Below are 16,182 nucleotides of genomic sequence, written 5' to 3'. Positions count from 1 at the left end.
TTAGCCTATGCATGACAGGAGAAGCACTAACCGTGATAGGCGGGTCGGATTCAACAGCTGCGCATAGTTATGATGGACTAAGAGCGGTACTTCTTCAGAGGTTTTGATATACTGCCGAAGGCTGCCGAGAGAAGTTTCGCAAAGCCAGGCCAGAAGAGAATGAGATCGCTCTGCAGTATCCTGCCAGACTTTCTGACTACTTTGACCGTTGGATGAAGATGGGGAAAACAGAGAAAAACTTTGATGGCATGGGTGAAATTGTTATGAATGAGCAGTTGATCAAGTGTTGTTTTTTGGCCCCCAAGATCTTTGTTAAGGAAGGAAGATGCAATACGCTGAGTACCTTTTGTGAGACTGCCATCAACTTCGTGGAAGTGACGGCGTTCACTTACCTAAGAAGAGAACGTGTTCCCAAAGAACCATGGCTGTCTATGTAGAAGTCCGAGTCTGCAAAGGCTGGGAAAACTGCGAATCGGTGCTTTCTTTATGACAAGACAGGGCATCACGCAGCTGTATGCTGGTCACGCACAAAAGCTTGTTTCCCTGTAGATGATCACGTAGGTGAAGAGTATTCCAACGGTACAGGAGACAGATGTATAGCATCTTGTGTGGTGTCAGTACACAGACGCGGTGGCAAATCTGCAGCGAACGAAGATTACGTAGTTTTTGAAGACGAGCAAAGCATCCCTGTTGTCAACGTTGTGCAAAAACGTTGTGGTCAGCCGAAATGTGTTATCCAGGGGAATTGAAAATATGGCTGTCATGAACGGCTTTCTGAATAAACGCCCAGTGACAGTACTCCGTGAGAGTACCTTCAATACGGTAATGGTGCGACAGGCACTAGTGTCAAAAAACAACCTCCCAGAAACGCATTGACCAGTATTATTACTGGACAGCAGGGTACACTATCTAACAGAAGCTGTGCTCAATCTCGATACGCCTATTTTCAAAGGACAAGCTCATTCACACTGCCTGCATGACTCACTTCACGATGTTGTCCTTGGAAACATCAGAGGAGCACCATCACTGGACATATTGAAGATGATGGACAACAAGACGGGTAATTCGAGTAGATGAACGTACATCTAGGTAATGACGCTGAAAAATTCAAAAGGTCATCGAGGAAGGTGACGAGATCAGATAACCGTGAGTGAAGCCGCCAAACTTGCTACCTTTCACTGGATTCCAGTGAAAGGTAGCAGACAGCGACACCCACACCGCTTGCGTGATACGATAGCAAATAAGGGCACATCCAGATGGATATTCACTGCTTTCTGTATCGCCATGGCAGCAATCTCGACCAGATGCGACGCGCTTCCACAGTATAGTTCCCCCACATGATGACATGCGGTCGTCTATGGAACCAATGCTCAGGGTAGCGCTAAACCAATAAGCCAGGCAGCATGCCTATTTCAAGCAACGCTGAAGCAGACGGTGCTTTCGAAATCGGCCGGGACTTCTTACGCTGCATAGCGATGGCACGAGAATAGCTGCATCGGCCATCGCTGCATACCAATGGCCGGTGCATCAGTCACTATCGCTGCCGACGCCATTGCTGCGAACACCGCCTTTGCAGTGTCATTATCGACGACAAAGGAGCAAGACGTGCCAGACACTTTACAATACTTAGTGACGCCGACTAGGTAAAACATGGTGTGGTGTCGTCATGGTGACAAAACATCTGTGTTTTAAATATTGCGTTGTGTGTGCTGAATGTCGGCGCGTGTTTTATTCTTGGAGGGAGTCGTCTAAGTGCACCTCGTGGTAACGCATAAACAGTACGCATGCGTACTGTAGTACGTGTAACTGCCGACTATTTTAAAACGTGCGAGGAGTGTGTCAACCTCCCGTGATATTTATTGTGTGTGGAGCAAGTGTGTCGCAGTGTTTTGTGACAGATGCTTGCATTGCTCACATTTTTGCATGTGCCAGTGATTGGTCCTATTATCGCTGTGTTCCATTTCACCACGTCAGTGCTAAAGTTTTCCGCGGAACAACGTAGTGAAATTTGGGGGGAAGTGTAGTAAGAAACCGAAACACAAAGTGCGACCCAAAAGTGGTGACGCAAACGAGGACGGAGAAGTGTGCTCACGGAAGGCGAGCGTGAGGCGCGTGAGCCTACGAACGTCGACTGGAGGAGCCTGCGTTGCCACCTTGAGGCCATTGGTCAAGCCGGGACGAGACAGGCATTTTAGCGGTGAACGGGTGGTTGTCAGATCAGGCCTTGTGGCGCGTTTCTATGGTGAACATGGGAGCGGGCCAGAACGGGCTGCTCATCGTGGCCAGATAGTGTTCGAGACAAACTAGTTACAGAGGCGTTCCGCGTTGCTGAGTCTTTTGCGGTCCGGCACAACCGCCTGCTGAGGACGTGGACTTGGCGCTACGTCTAGGTTCGCAATCCAGCACAACCGACTGCGGCGTGGTATCGGCGCTATGCGTGTACATCGTACTTCCTAGCGTGCCTGGGCTGCACTAGTCAGCGTGTCCCTCTCTCTCCTGCCACAAGAGTGCGTCGACTACGCGGTCATCAGTGCCCTGAATGTCGTCTCGGAACGATAGTTACTGATAGAGGCAAGGCGTGTAGAGATATGTTTGGGCGTTAGGACTGCAAGGACCGGGAACTTAACTGTGTTGTACTCCTCGGCTGTCTATATAAAGTGTGTACACTTGTGATCGTAATTGTGTTGTGCATAAATGTTTTCTTTTCCGTGAACTTGTCTGTGTCCGAGAGCCCATGAACCACCACGCAGGAAACTTTCTATCGCGGAGCTACCACTTATTCTGTTTATGTCATTGAAATGCATGTACATGTCACATTATTTCTGTTGTTTTTCCCTAGATGATCGTATTGGAATGTACTATTTATGATGACATTCTCTGTATACAAATTCTACTCGCTAATTAGGCCACAAAATGCCCTGTATGTAACGGATCCTAAGCTAGCCATATTGTATACGGATCCTCATGCTTTTGTAGAAACGTTTTTTTAATAAAAATCAATCATTTTGTCCTTTTTTTGTCTGTGACCAAGGTTAGTGATGTTACGCATCTGCTTCTTGATACGTCGGGAGAACTTTTTTGTTTTGATAATGTACACTTGACGGCAATCAGCACACGGTATCTTGTACATTACTCCTGGGATTGATTCCTTCGGCAGCCTGTCATTTACAATAACGAAATAGTTCTCGAGTTTATTTGTAAGGATGTGAGCAATTCATGAATTATATTTTAAAAAATATACATGAAACAGGATAACAGGAACCTTGCTTGTTATTTACGCACGCTCGCTGCGTCACCTGCTAGCTACATAATTCACAATGATATCTAGTCCGGCTCACTGAACAAGGAACCCATATGCGGTTCAACACATCAGATAATGATATGGCTTAATCAATGACCGTGTTTCATCTTATTCAATATCTTACCATACAAGTTTTTGTCCAGCTCAGGGTTACGTTACTTACCGGCGCAATTATGGACAAGTTGCCGTTACGAAGACGTCGTTACGGAGACATCACGCACTAGGTATATAGCAGCGTTAAAGACACATCTGGATTTCAACCTCACATGTAAACGGGAAGACTTGAAGCCAAGGAGTCTGCATTTGAGATGCCCTGTTGCCACATCATGGAGCCACCCGATTTTCCATGAAGTGGAGCAAAGTATACTGCAAGCGTGTGTTTTTTTTTACGTTTTGTGAAAAACTGCACAATCTCAAAACCTAAACGTTTTTTTTTTGCGTGCCACCAGATAGAGCACCTGATGCCTGGTTAATTTCCCGAAATGCAGCTGCGCGCTAACATCACCGCAACTACGGTGGAAAGCTTTCAAAAAACTTCACATGAAAGCAAACTGGCCGCACTCCAACCGGAAGGGCCAGATAATGCACAAGATGTCATCAACCTATCCTTTTACACATCGACCAAAAATGAGTCCCGTGGAATAATTTTTAACACGTAAACTCAAGAAAGGTCAGAAGATGGGGTCTCAGTCTTAGAACACGCAGTGAGCCAACTTCCCTTAGAAGTACAAAACGCTCACACCCGCGTTCTTAGTTTGCTTTCGGGTGTACAAAAATACGACATGGAGACACTTTTGTCGGTAGCAAAGAAGCAATTGTTTCGAAGACTGCTGAGTAACAGAAGCATCACTGTTCTGCCTTCCGACAAAGGAAATGCTACAGACTTGTTGAAAAAAACGGCGACAACGATAGAATGCTGCCTTTTCACTGAGACCCTCATACGTACGCGGTCATAGCTTATTACCCTACAAGCAGGCTACAGCCTCGGTTGTAAAAGTTAGGTTGTAGGTTATACAGGTTGGTTTCTCCGCAGAACATTGGTCTTTATTTCCGTATGTTCGGCACGAATGATTTCGCTCCTGCAATGTATGGCTTGGGTTAACACTCGCGTTCCACAAGTCTTCAAGACTGGCGTTCCACTTCGACCCATTGTGCACTTCATCAGATCACCGCCCTACCGACTATCAGGCTACCTTTACCAAGGGTTGAGTCCTCAAGCCGGCGACACCTCGACGCACGTTGAGAATATTTTTGCATGATTTTCGAAGGCAAAGCGTGTGACTCTATGAAAAAGTGGCTTCTTGTGTTGGTATTGACTTTTGAAAAAAAATACAGTCTCTTGGCCCACAAATATACGTTTAAGAAAAAAGTTAGATAGCAGAGAGCGCACACTTACAATCACACTATTGCACAAATGGTGGTAATTTATATACTGTAAAACTGGCAACAAAGTGACAAAATGAAAGAAAGTGCTGACGCATATGCCAGAACATCTTATTAAAATCGTGACGTTACCTTCTAACTGAAAAGAGACTTGTATTCATTATATAGCAGAAAGATGTTTCTAGAATGCAGTACAGGCGTTGTGTATACTATTTTTTATCATTCTGTCGGTACTATCCTTCCGACGGAGCGTTGTCTGAATGATCACCTTAAAGAGCAAAAAAATCTCCTGTGCGGACCAGTGGGCAGCCACATGACAAGTGACTGTGCCAATTGTGAGTGCACCCCGATCTTTGCTGAATTCCAAGTAATGGCAAAGATTCTGGTGCACTTCAGAACCTAATGTGGCCTAAATATCTGGAGGCCTCCACTACAGTGGCTCTCATTATCGGATGGTGATTTTAGGATGTTGAACTATGCATATCAATAAAGTATTGCCAAAATATTGGGATAAAAGTGCACGAAGAAATATATGAAGTGTTTTTTATTGGCATGGCAAGGACAGAATGTGTGAGTGCCCCATCTCTTAATCTGTTGGAAATTGAGTACAAGTATATTCTATGTTAGGTGATCTCAAGATTTCGCTTATATGTTCTGGCACATCCGACATCATTTGCCCGTTCTGTGTATCATTTTCTCGGCCTCCTGACTGTATAGATATTCCCACCAACTTTAAAAGAAAGTGCTTGCAAGTGTGCTCTCTGTCCTATGTGGTTTCTTTCAAAAATATTCCTCAGCACCCCAAGAAAGTATATTTAAAAATGCGTCACGCTAAGGGTTAATGATGCTACGATCTAGTTTGACATCGCGTCACTTTTTACAAGTGTTACAGTGGAATTGGCCATAATTACGTCAGATTAATTCCTAAAAGCAAACTTCCTGATTGCACTCCTGTCAAGCTCGTCAGAGTGATCGACAGACGCTCGTTACATCGTGACCAAGAAAAAAAAGCCCTGTTTAATGTTTCGTCGTGAAATATATACAGTCAGAATGATCACATGACTCCCGTGATAACCGGAAAGAGGAAACCAAGATAGCGCGTGTCTTGGTGCTTGTCTCTGGAGCCGGCGGCCATGGAATGCAGCAGGATGACGTCACATCTTCCCCGTTTTATAAGCATCGTGGGCCTGCCAAAAAATGAAAGCATTTCAGAAATTAATCATCAATACCAATTCTTTTTGGAGCTCGTATGACGCGCCCTCATCACGTCGTTCTTTGCTCCGGACTTGAAGTATTGTTCGATGAACGAGGCTCTTGGATGTCAGACGACTTGGTAGCTACGGTGTCTTTGTCCGTCGCGTCCGTTGGCTCGCTGTTTCGTGGATGCTGCTCCATCCTTACGGGGCTTGTTTCTCCTCCGTGTGGGAGAAGGAAGAATGGACGCCTGTTTCTGCGTACGGTTTTTCCTTCAGTTTGGACCCAGTAGGATATGGGTGTGTTTTAGAAGGACGAAGGACCGTGCCCTCGGCACCTCTTGTCTTTGAGCCATACTTGAGTGCCTGCGGATAGACAGGGAAGAGATCTCGCAGCATGACGTTTGTCAAAATACATCTTTTGTTTTTGTCTGTATTTTTTGTCTTGCTCTTTCCAAGAAGCGTTTACTACTTTTGGTTTTAGCGCAGATGGCAGGCAGGGTACTTTTGAGCGTAAACGGCGGCTCATTAGCAGCTGCGCTGGACTATAGCCGGTTGGACCCGGCGTGTTTCTATAGTTCAGCAATGTGATGTAGGGGTCCTCTCCCTTCTTTAAAAGTCCTGTAGGAATCCCTACCATGCGCTCAGCTCCCCGTTAGATTGAGGGTAACGAGGACTTGTTGTGACATGCCTAAAGCCGTAGTTTCTTGCAAAATCAGCAAACGCGAATGAGGTGAATTGTGGTCCGTTGTCTGATATTACCGTTTGCGGTATCCCATGTCTGGCAAAGCAGTTTTTCACGTGCTGGATGACAGCCTTCGACGACGTTCCTCGATTCAGCAGGGCCAGCTCAGGATACTTGGAGTGATAATCAACAATGGGAAGATGGACAGCTCCTTTCATCTCAAATAAATCAATTCCGATTTTCTGCCATGGCAACTCGGTTGTTTCCGATAGAATAATTGGTTCGGAAAATTGGGTACGCTCTGTAGCGCATGCTTGGCAGTTGGCCACAGTTTGTGCAATGTCTTTGCTAATTCCTGACCGTGAGCGAGATTCTTTAGCGCTCGCGCGGCAGCGTGCAATTCCCTGGTGTCCCTCGTGAACCTTCCGAAGCATTTCTTTCCGCAGCGCTCGTGGAATCACCAGCTTTGAGTCCTTCAAAAGCAGCGGCTTGCATACCGTGATGTTACCACGATGCGCCCAGAATGGCTTGAGAAGTTGTGGTGTGTAGTGCTTAGCGGGCCAACCTTGCATACAAGCCTCGAGCAACGATGCACATTCGGGGTTGTTTGCTTACTCTGAGCGTATGTGTTCGAGCATGTCGTCAGAGAACGCATGCTGAACGACGCCCTCCACGTGAGCCGAAACGTCTGCTTCAGACAACTCTCCGACCGAAAGCGCAGTGTTCATCACTCTCACGCGAGAAAGTGTGTCCGCCGTAGCAATGTTTTTTCCCGGGACGTTTGTTACGTGAACGAGTACCGCATAAGACACATTCTGAACCTTTGAATTCTTGGCGGTAGAGAATCAAGAGGACCTCGACCCAGTAGCGGGAGGAGAGGCTTGTGATCCGTCTCAAATAGAAACGTGAGGCCTCTTAGGAATTGGTCGAAGGGTTCCGCCGCCCAAGTTAAAGCTAATGCTTCTTTTTCGATCTCTGAATACCTTTGTTCTGTTTTTGTGAGCGATCTGGAGGCATATGCAACAGGACGTCCCTCACCAGATGGCTGATCCTGGAGGAGTACTGCGCCAACCCCTAGTGAAGACGCGTCCACCGATACAATTGTCGAGTACCGGGGGTTGTACCTCGCCAGGCATCTGTCTGAGCTGAGAGTGGTCTTGATCTTCTCAAAAGCTGTCTCTTGTTGAGGTCCCCAATAGCAGTCGCTGTCCTTGTTGAGGAGGCTGCGTAAAGGAGCAGACATTGAAGCTGCATCAGATAAAAACCTTGCGAGATAGTTCATCATACCTAATAAGGATCAAACCTCAGCAACGTTTTGGGTTCCGGGCAATTGCTTGATTGCTCTAACTTTCTCGGGGTCTGGACGCACGCCGTTGGCATCGAAGATCATCCCCAAGAATGCGACCTCTTTAGCTGAGAAACAACTCTTTTCCCTGTTGAGAATTTAGCTGCCTGCTTGTTGAAGTCATTCGAGGACGTTACAAAGCCGCTTGTCATGTTCCACTTAGTTCTTGCCGTACACCAGAATGTCCTCCATGTAGTTCAGTACGCTGTCTAGGCCTTCTAGGACTTGCGAGAACTTTCTTTGAAAAAGTTCAGGTGCGGATGTAATCCCGAACGACAACCTGCGGTAGCAGTACCGCCCGTACGGCGTAATGAAAGTCGTGGGCTTTTGACATTCCTCGGAAAGCCTAATCTGGTAGAAACCAGAATGCGCGCCAAGTTTAGAGAAGACTTTGGCTTCCTAGAAGCTTCCCTTAACTTGCTCGATTGTTGGCAGTTGATGACGCTCTCGTCTGACAAACTGGCTCAATTTAGTTAAGTCAACGCAGATCCTTACTGCACCAGACGGCTTCATTACATTAACGATAGGCACGCACCATTCTGTCGGTTCTTCGACCTTCTGTATCATTCCTTCTCGTTCTAGCCTGTCCAGTTCATTCTTCGACTTTTTATTCATAGGAATAGGAACCTGTCGCGGTGTAGACAGACTGTACGGGATTGCATGTGGAACACGGCGTATGGTGTGTTCTTCTTCGTGCCTTGAAATATCTTGGGATACTTGCTTCCGATATTGTCAGCAGTGTCTAATTCATCTAGGAAGCGAACAATTCCCAGAGCTTTTATGGCTGGTAGTCCTAACAAGGGCGTGCGCAAGTTCTGCACGACGTAAATGATTTGTTGTGATCAGCGGTCTTTCTAAGATATTTTAGCGTCAAACTTTCCGATCGTACGGATGCTAGTATTGCTAGGTCCTTTAAGATCGGCTGCGTTTTCCAGAGAAGGCGGAAGAAAAGGATAATTTTCACCGACGACTGTCACTTCGGCTCCCATATCTACTTTCATGCGGAGCGTCTGGTCGTTTATCTTTACCGTCACGATATGCTCAGATTATGTGTTCGCATACTGCTCGACCGTGCCTATAAACTGGCCATCAGCTCCGGCGATGCTATCGAGATTTGTGTCTCTTTGCTTCTTTTTTCGGCATGCCTTTTCATAGTGGCCCAACTTGCGGCCAAATCTGCACGTTTCTTTTTGTGCTGGACACTTGTTTCGCGGGTGAAATGGTCCGGCACAATAACTGCAGTTATTTTGATGATAAGCGGGCTTCTGACAGCGAGTAAACGTGCTCTTTGCAGCGGCTTTGTTGGTCTTTACTGCAGCGACGCAAGCTTCTGGGACGGTGCCCTCATGCTCTTTTAGTTCTGCTTGCTGTTGCTTTACGGTTTCGCTCGTACGCGCTCTTGCCAAAGCAGTAGCCATCGTTAGCTTGGGGTCCATCTGCAGTTCTTCCGAAAGAACCCGGTCCCGTAGTCCTACTACGAAGCGGTCTCTTATTAGGCATTCCTTCATGTCTGCGAACTCGCATCTGTTGGCTAACTTGCTAAGCTCGGTTGCGAACTGGTCTACTGTTTCTCTGAGTTGTTGGCGGCGTAGATTAAAACGAGCACTTTCGTAGACTATGTTCTTGGTGTGGACAAAGTAGTCGTTAAATTTAGACTTTACGAACTTGAAGTCCTCCAATTCTTCGTCTGTTACATTTAGCGACCAAAGAATCTCCCTCGACTTTCTGCCCATAGTATAGAGAAGAGTCCTTACTTGAACTTCGTCTTTTTTCTCATGTAGCCCAGATGCGAATCTGTAGTCAAATTCATCCATCCATGCGGGCCAGTCCGCTGCGTTCTGGAAGTCGAAGGGCTTAGGAGGCTTGATTCTCGCCATTCTGAAGCGTTGTCGCCGATACGGCTTGTTCTCGTAGACGCAGCTGCCATTCGCTCGCTTGCTGACGGGGCCGTTGAAGCGTTAGTTGGCTACATCGGAACCACTTCCGACACCATGTCAAGCTCCTCAAAGTGATCGACAGATGCTCGTTACATCGTGACCAAGAAAAAAATCCCTCTTTATGTTTCGTCATGAAATATATACAGTCAGAATAATCACATGACTCCCGTGATATCCGGATAGAGGAAACCAAGATAGCGCGTGTCTAGGCACTTGTCTCTGGAGCAGGCGGCCACGGAATGCAGCAGGATGACGTCACAACTCCCTCTGACATTCATGAACGGGGTGAGCTGGAGTGGTTTTCTCTCATGAACTTATATTTTTTATATCGTGGTGTAATTCACGAGCAAATGCATGGTATTGCAGTAGTACCATTGATATTATTCGCTACTGCTAATCTGGTTTTAAAAGCCTTACAAGAAAGGGTACTTGCGACGTTCATTCCTGCACTCAGTGCTCTGGAGGTACGTAGTTGAATGCTTCGGCATTTTGATGAAACATGACATCGAACTTTTTTGGTCTGCCTGAACGCGCTGAATGCGAGCGTATAATTTACATCTGATCATGACAAGAAAATGTGCCGTATTTTTTTTAAGTATACGTTTGCCGGGTCGCAAGCGCGCTCCCCTCCTCTGCGTAGGAACTGCGTGCACACTGTCCGTTATCTAAGCTATAATTCGCATCACTCCATCGGTCAAAGGACAGCCATCGTGTCGTCTTTGGTAACACGCTCCGTAAGTGTCTGCTCAGATAATGATGCGTTGAATAAAAAATTACGAACTATCCGTCATAAGCTCAGCCACAGCGGATATCCTGATTATTTCATCGCTAAAACTTAGAAGCAGATACTAGAGTCAAGCTCTGAGCAACGTGGCCCTGCCTTGGTGGTCTAGTGGCTAAGGCACTCGGCTGCTGACCCGCTGGTTCGAATCCCGGCTGCGGCGGCTGCATTTCCGATGGAGGCGGAAAGGCTGTAGGCCTGTGTGCTTATATTTGGGTGCACGTTAAAGAACCCCAGGTGGTAGAAACTTCTGGAACCCTTCTATACGGCGTCTCTCATAATAATACGTTGGTTTTGGGACGTTAAACCCCAAATATCAATGAATCAATCATTCGAGCAACGTGTGCACGTGAGACCATACTGTACGCCGAAGAAATCAGTGAGGCTCTCTCACGGGTATTTTCTTAGCATGATTTGCGCATTGCGTGCACACCTGCCCAAAAGCTTCTAAGTATTCTTGTAAAGTAGGAGATGGGCCACCGAGTGAGTCATTCTCGTGAGTCTTGTGAAGATACCGTGTGCTGATTGTTGTAAAGTATACATTTGCGAAACATCAAAGTTCTCCAAACGCCCAAAGGAGCACAAATGTGACGTCACTACTTACAGTCACGCGAGAAATCACCTTGTTGAGAATGAACAAGAATATCTTCACGCCATTGACGAGGCAATGCCACTGTCATCACCAAGGACACGAACATATCATCCCTCCTCCTCCTAGAATCTCTAAACATATAGACAACGCCAGCTACTATGAATGAGACAACAACAATTGTACCTGCTGTCTGCACACACTCGTATCATTTACTGGCTTCATAATTGACGACGACTTCTAGGCCAACTTCGTGAACAAGGGACGCGTATGCGGTTATAGAACGTTAGAACATCATCAGACTTGATCATTCACCATATTTTGTCTTATTCAATGCCTGACCAGACGAACCTTCGAGCAACTCTTTCTTAGCTGGCAAAGGTGGTGCAAGGGCACTTCAAATGTGAGAACGTTTTATAACGCATTTGTTAACAACGCTAAAAGTGAGGGCGAAAAAAGTTCGACAACATTATGCAACTTAACGCCGACTCAGATTCGACAAAACGAAGATATAAAATGCGAGTTATTCAGCAAGCGAAGGCCATTGAGGTGCAAAGCACTACAGCTATAGGAGCGAAGCTCCATAAGGCGTGGGTCTGTCCATCCTCTGTTGTTGTCGTACGTAGCCACCAGGATGCGAGATGGGAGATAGTGGTACTTTGAGCGTTCACTAGAGGTACGCCCGGACGGATGCGTAAACGGACGGACAGACAGACTAGTGCACGGACGGTCAGATGAATAGACGCGCGGAGCGAATGCGAGATGGCGCTACTTGGAGTGTTCGCTAGAAGGAAGCATGGACGGACGGACTGACAGGCTAGAAGACGAACGGACAGATGAACAGACGCGTGGACGTACAAAGGCATAGACGCACGGACAGATGAACGGACGCGTGGATATGCGCATGAATGGTCGCACGGACGAATTGGGGCAAGAACCAAAGGACGAATGAAAGCATGGACTGACGGACGCTTCGCCCCACCCATCATTTTTCAATCCGCGAAAATGCTGCGATTTTTTAAATGAACACCTCAACTTGCTCGCTTGCACGTAGGACATTTAGAAAGGTAATTTATTTGTACTGCGTGATGAAGCACTTTTGTGGCAACGCACCAGGACTTTGGCGTACTGCTGAGGTCATGGTGTAATGCGCTGGGTCAATAAAATAAAGTGTCTCATAAATGAGATAGTGTCAATCCTTAAACATGGGGCTGCTATTTTAAGTAGTGGTTAAGGTATGTTAGGTAGTGAAACCGGTAGTGAAAAAAAGTATCTTATTATGAGTCTCTAGTTGGTGACTCTAAAATTCGCGCTCACTGTATTTTGTACATGCATATGATTCATCATACGTGACGTGTTAGCATTTCGTTCTCATGAATACTTGATCGCAGCTGTCTCGTAGTACCCATCGTCTAGTTAGTCATTTCATATTTGAAATAGTTGGCACTAAAAAGCAAATGTGGCTATACAAACACTTAGGAATGAAGAAAATACGCAGAAGCCAAAGTGCTCAATGTTTTTAGACACAATATTGTTGATACAAAACAGCCGCTAAACACGGCTGCATTAAAGAGGAGCACGAAGTGGGCTTTTTCGTTGGATGCTGGTCTGACGCCATCTTGCTCGTCGGGTTCTCGGCGCTGTAAATAGCTCATTAAACAAGTTACTCGTAACATTATTGGTGGAGGTGGACGACCCCCGTACCTCGATGGAGACGCGCAGCGGTCGCAACATCGGCGACCTTTCGACTGCTTCGACTGCTGGTACTTCCTCTACGCCACCCTCATCAGTCCAAGCCACCACCTACGTCACACTTCCGCACCTCCGGGTTTCCGGCACTTTCTCCGGTGATGGTACGATCCATCTAGACACTTGGCTGAAGCGGTACGAGCGCGTCAGTGCTACTCACCGATGGGATCCCACGCTCATGCTCGCCAACATGCTTTTCTACCTGGACGGCACTCCCCGAACATGGTTTGAAAGCCACGAAGCTGACATAACGAGCTGGGATTTCTTCAAAGAAAAGATACGTGACCTGTTTGGTGATTCATCTGGTCGTCAGCTCACTGCGAAGAAGACTCTTGCCACACGGGCCCAGTCTTCTACCGAATCGTACGTCTCTTACATTCTTGACGTCTTGCCCCTTTGTTCCAAGGCCTACCAGTCCATGTCGGAAGACAAAAAGGTTAACCACGTCTTGAAAGGCATTGCTGACGATGCTTTCAACCTGCTGGTTTTTAACAACGTCTCGAGCATCGACACACTCCTTAAAGAAGGCCGACGTCTCGAACAAGCTAAAGCCCGCCGCGTAGCCCAAAGCATCGTGTGCCTTCTGAACACAGTGGCCACTTCTTCGTGTGACGACGCCTTCCACCAGGCCCCTCGATGTGACAACCTTACACGCACCATTCGTCGAGAGGTCGAGGCAGCACAACCGATAACCACGCCATTACCGACGCCTGCGCCTTCCCCGACCACGATCTCTTTAATACAAGCGGTCGTTCGTCAAGAGCTATTGAATGTCGGCCTACATCCTGTTCCTACCATACACTCTGCTGAGCCTTCTTATCGTACCCCTTCTGCACCTCGCATACAACGCAATCCGTCCGAATGGCGTACTCTTGATGACAGGCCCATATGTTTAACTGTCGACGCGTTGGTCATATCGCTCGTCACTGCCGCAGCCGCTGGGCTCCACCGTCCCAATATGCACCTCAGTATCACACTACTTCTGCTCGCCAGGCGTCCCCACCACTTTCTCCATCAACGCCAACCGCATTTTCCGCTCCTACAGCACCTCTGAGCAGACCTCGCTACGACCGGTCACCGTCCCCTGCTCGTCGTCAGTCCCGGTCGCCCCCACAACGCCGTGCTGCCTCCCCGACGTATTCGCAGCATCTCCGACCGGAAAACTAGGCCGTGCAGCTTCTGGAGGTGAAGCTGCGTTGAAGACCTTCATAAGAAATCCTCGATTAACATTAACAACGAACCGGAACCTTTTGGACGTTATTGTCGACAATGTTCATGTCAGTGCATTGATAGATACTGGCGCACATGTGTCCATTATGAGTGCTAACCTTCGCCGCCGACTTGGAATGTTGTCACGCCCGCCCTCAACTGAGCTGTACGAGCCGCCGATGGAGGAACTCTTGGCATGTGCTCTGCGCGAGTGTCTGTTGGGGAGAGAAGCACTGTCATTCTTTTCGCCGTGAAACCAGCCTCTGCTGCATTGATTTCACGCACCTCCCCCCTAACTCTGTCACACATGTCGACTTATCCTCCACGCCGCCAGTACCTGATGGTGATTACATGGTGGCCCCGATTCCTGCAGTGATGCTTACGCATTGGGTTGTTGTGCCGCATATGATTCTGACGATTAAGAGAAACCGCACCTCCTTTCCACTGGTCAACTTTTCACTCACCACTCAAGTTCTGCCACAGGGTATCTCCCTGGCCAAAATTACTGCTCTCCAAGATGACCATGTCGAGCCCTTCAGAGTTGACGATTGCTGCAGCTCAGTCAGTGGTTCCACTCTATCACGTTCTTGGGGCGCCGACCTCGAGCGAATGGTGTCATCGGACCTCACGTCTGAGCAAGCTGCAGCTCTTTGCCACGTTCTTGAGGGCTATCGTAGCATTTTCGACTTTGCCAGCAACTCTTTGGGCCAAATGACCATTGTCACCGATCGCATAAATACTGGCCATGTAACCCCCATTCACCGACGCCCCTACCGTGTGTCGGCGTCGGAGCGTGCAATATTACAACATGAAGTCGGCAAAATGCTTGCGAAAAACATTATCGAGCCTTCATGCAGCCCCTGGGCTTCTCCAGTCATCCTTGTTAAAAAGAAAGATGGAACATGGCGCTTTTGTGCCGATTACCGTCACCTTAACAAAATTACCAAAAAAGACGTTTATCCTTTACCATGCATCGACGACGCCCTCGACCGCCTGTACGGTGCCACTTATTTTTCAACTATTGACCTTCGATTAGGGTACTGGCAGATAGCCGTCGACGAGATGGACCGCGAGAAGACCACATTCATCACTCCTGATGGTCTTTATCAGTTTAAGGTGATGCCCTTTGGACTCTGCAATGCACCAGCCACATTTGAAAGAATAATGGACTCATTGCTCCAAGGGCTGAAATGGTCCACCTGCTTGTGTTACCTTGACGATGTTATTGTCTTTTCGCCCACATTTGACACGCATCTTGATCGTTTGTCAGCTATTCTGGACGTTTTTAGTCGAGCCGGACTCCAGCTTAACGCCTCAAAGTGTCGCTTCGCTCGTCATCAAATTTCCGTGCTCGGTCACCTTGTCGATGCTCAAGGCGTGCGTCCAGACCCAGAGAAAATTCGCGCAGTCACGAACTTTCCCGTTCCGAAGACCACAAAGGATGTCCGCAGTTTTGTGGGGTTGCGCTCATATTTCAGACGCTTTGTTAAGGACTTTGCGACCATTGCACACCCACTCACAGACCTCTTGAAGAAAGACGCCTCGTTTACCTGGGGCGATGACAAAGCATCATCGTTTTCGCAACTTACGACATTTCTTACAACGCCACCAATCTTGGCTCACTATGATCCATTAGCGCCAACCGAGGTTCACACGGACGCCAGTGGATACGGCATAGGAGCTATGCTATTGCAGCAACAACGCGGACACGTCCGTGTTATAGCCTACGCAAGTCGACTGCTATCTTCAGCCGAGCGCAACTATTCCATCACGGAGCGCGAGTGCCTCGCCCTTGTATGGGCAGTCGCCAAGTTTCGCCCATACCTGTACGGGCGCTCATTCCGTGTTGTCATGGATCATCACGCGCTCTGCTGGCTAGCCTCCCTGAAGGACCCCACGGGACGTCTCGCTCGTTGGGCTCTACGCCTTCAAGAGTACACGTTCTCTGTAATATACAAAACAGGGCGATTACATCAGGATGCGGATTGTTTATCCCGCTACCCTGATGAC

The 16,182-nt window shown here is 47.7% G+C and overlaps 1 protein-coding gene across 1 annotated transcript in view; it reads right to left on the bottom strand.

The window, feature by feature from the left end:
• LOC142765359 (uncharacterized) overlaps positions 1-9,923 on the bottom strand; it is a 28,413-nt gene extending 18,490 nt beyond the window's left edge. Inside the window, exons 1-2 of the mRNA XM_075866161.1 lie at positions 8,970-9,923; positions 7,601-7,785 (exon numbers count right to left, since the gene is read on the bottom strand). Coding sequence (XP_075722276.1) covers positions 7,601-7,785; positions 8,970-9,784 — 1,000 coding nt within the window. The 5' untranslated portion in view covers positions 9,785-9,923. The remainder of the gene's footprint in view (positions 1-7,600; positions 7,786-8,969) is intronic.
• Positions 9,924-16,182: the final 6,259 nt, after the last annotated feature.

The sequence above is a fragment of the Rhipicephalus microplus genome, chromosome 1 (genome assembly GCF_043290135.1).
Source record: "Rhipicephalus microplus isolate Deutch F79 chromosome 1, USDA_Rmic, whole genome shotgun sequence".
Taxonomy (NCBI): Eukaryota; Metazoa; Arthropoda; class Arachnida; order Ixodida; family Ixodidae; genus Rhipicephalus; species Rhipicephalus microplus.
This window is presented reverse-complemented; position numbering and strand designations above follow the sequence as displayed.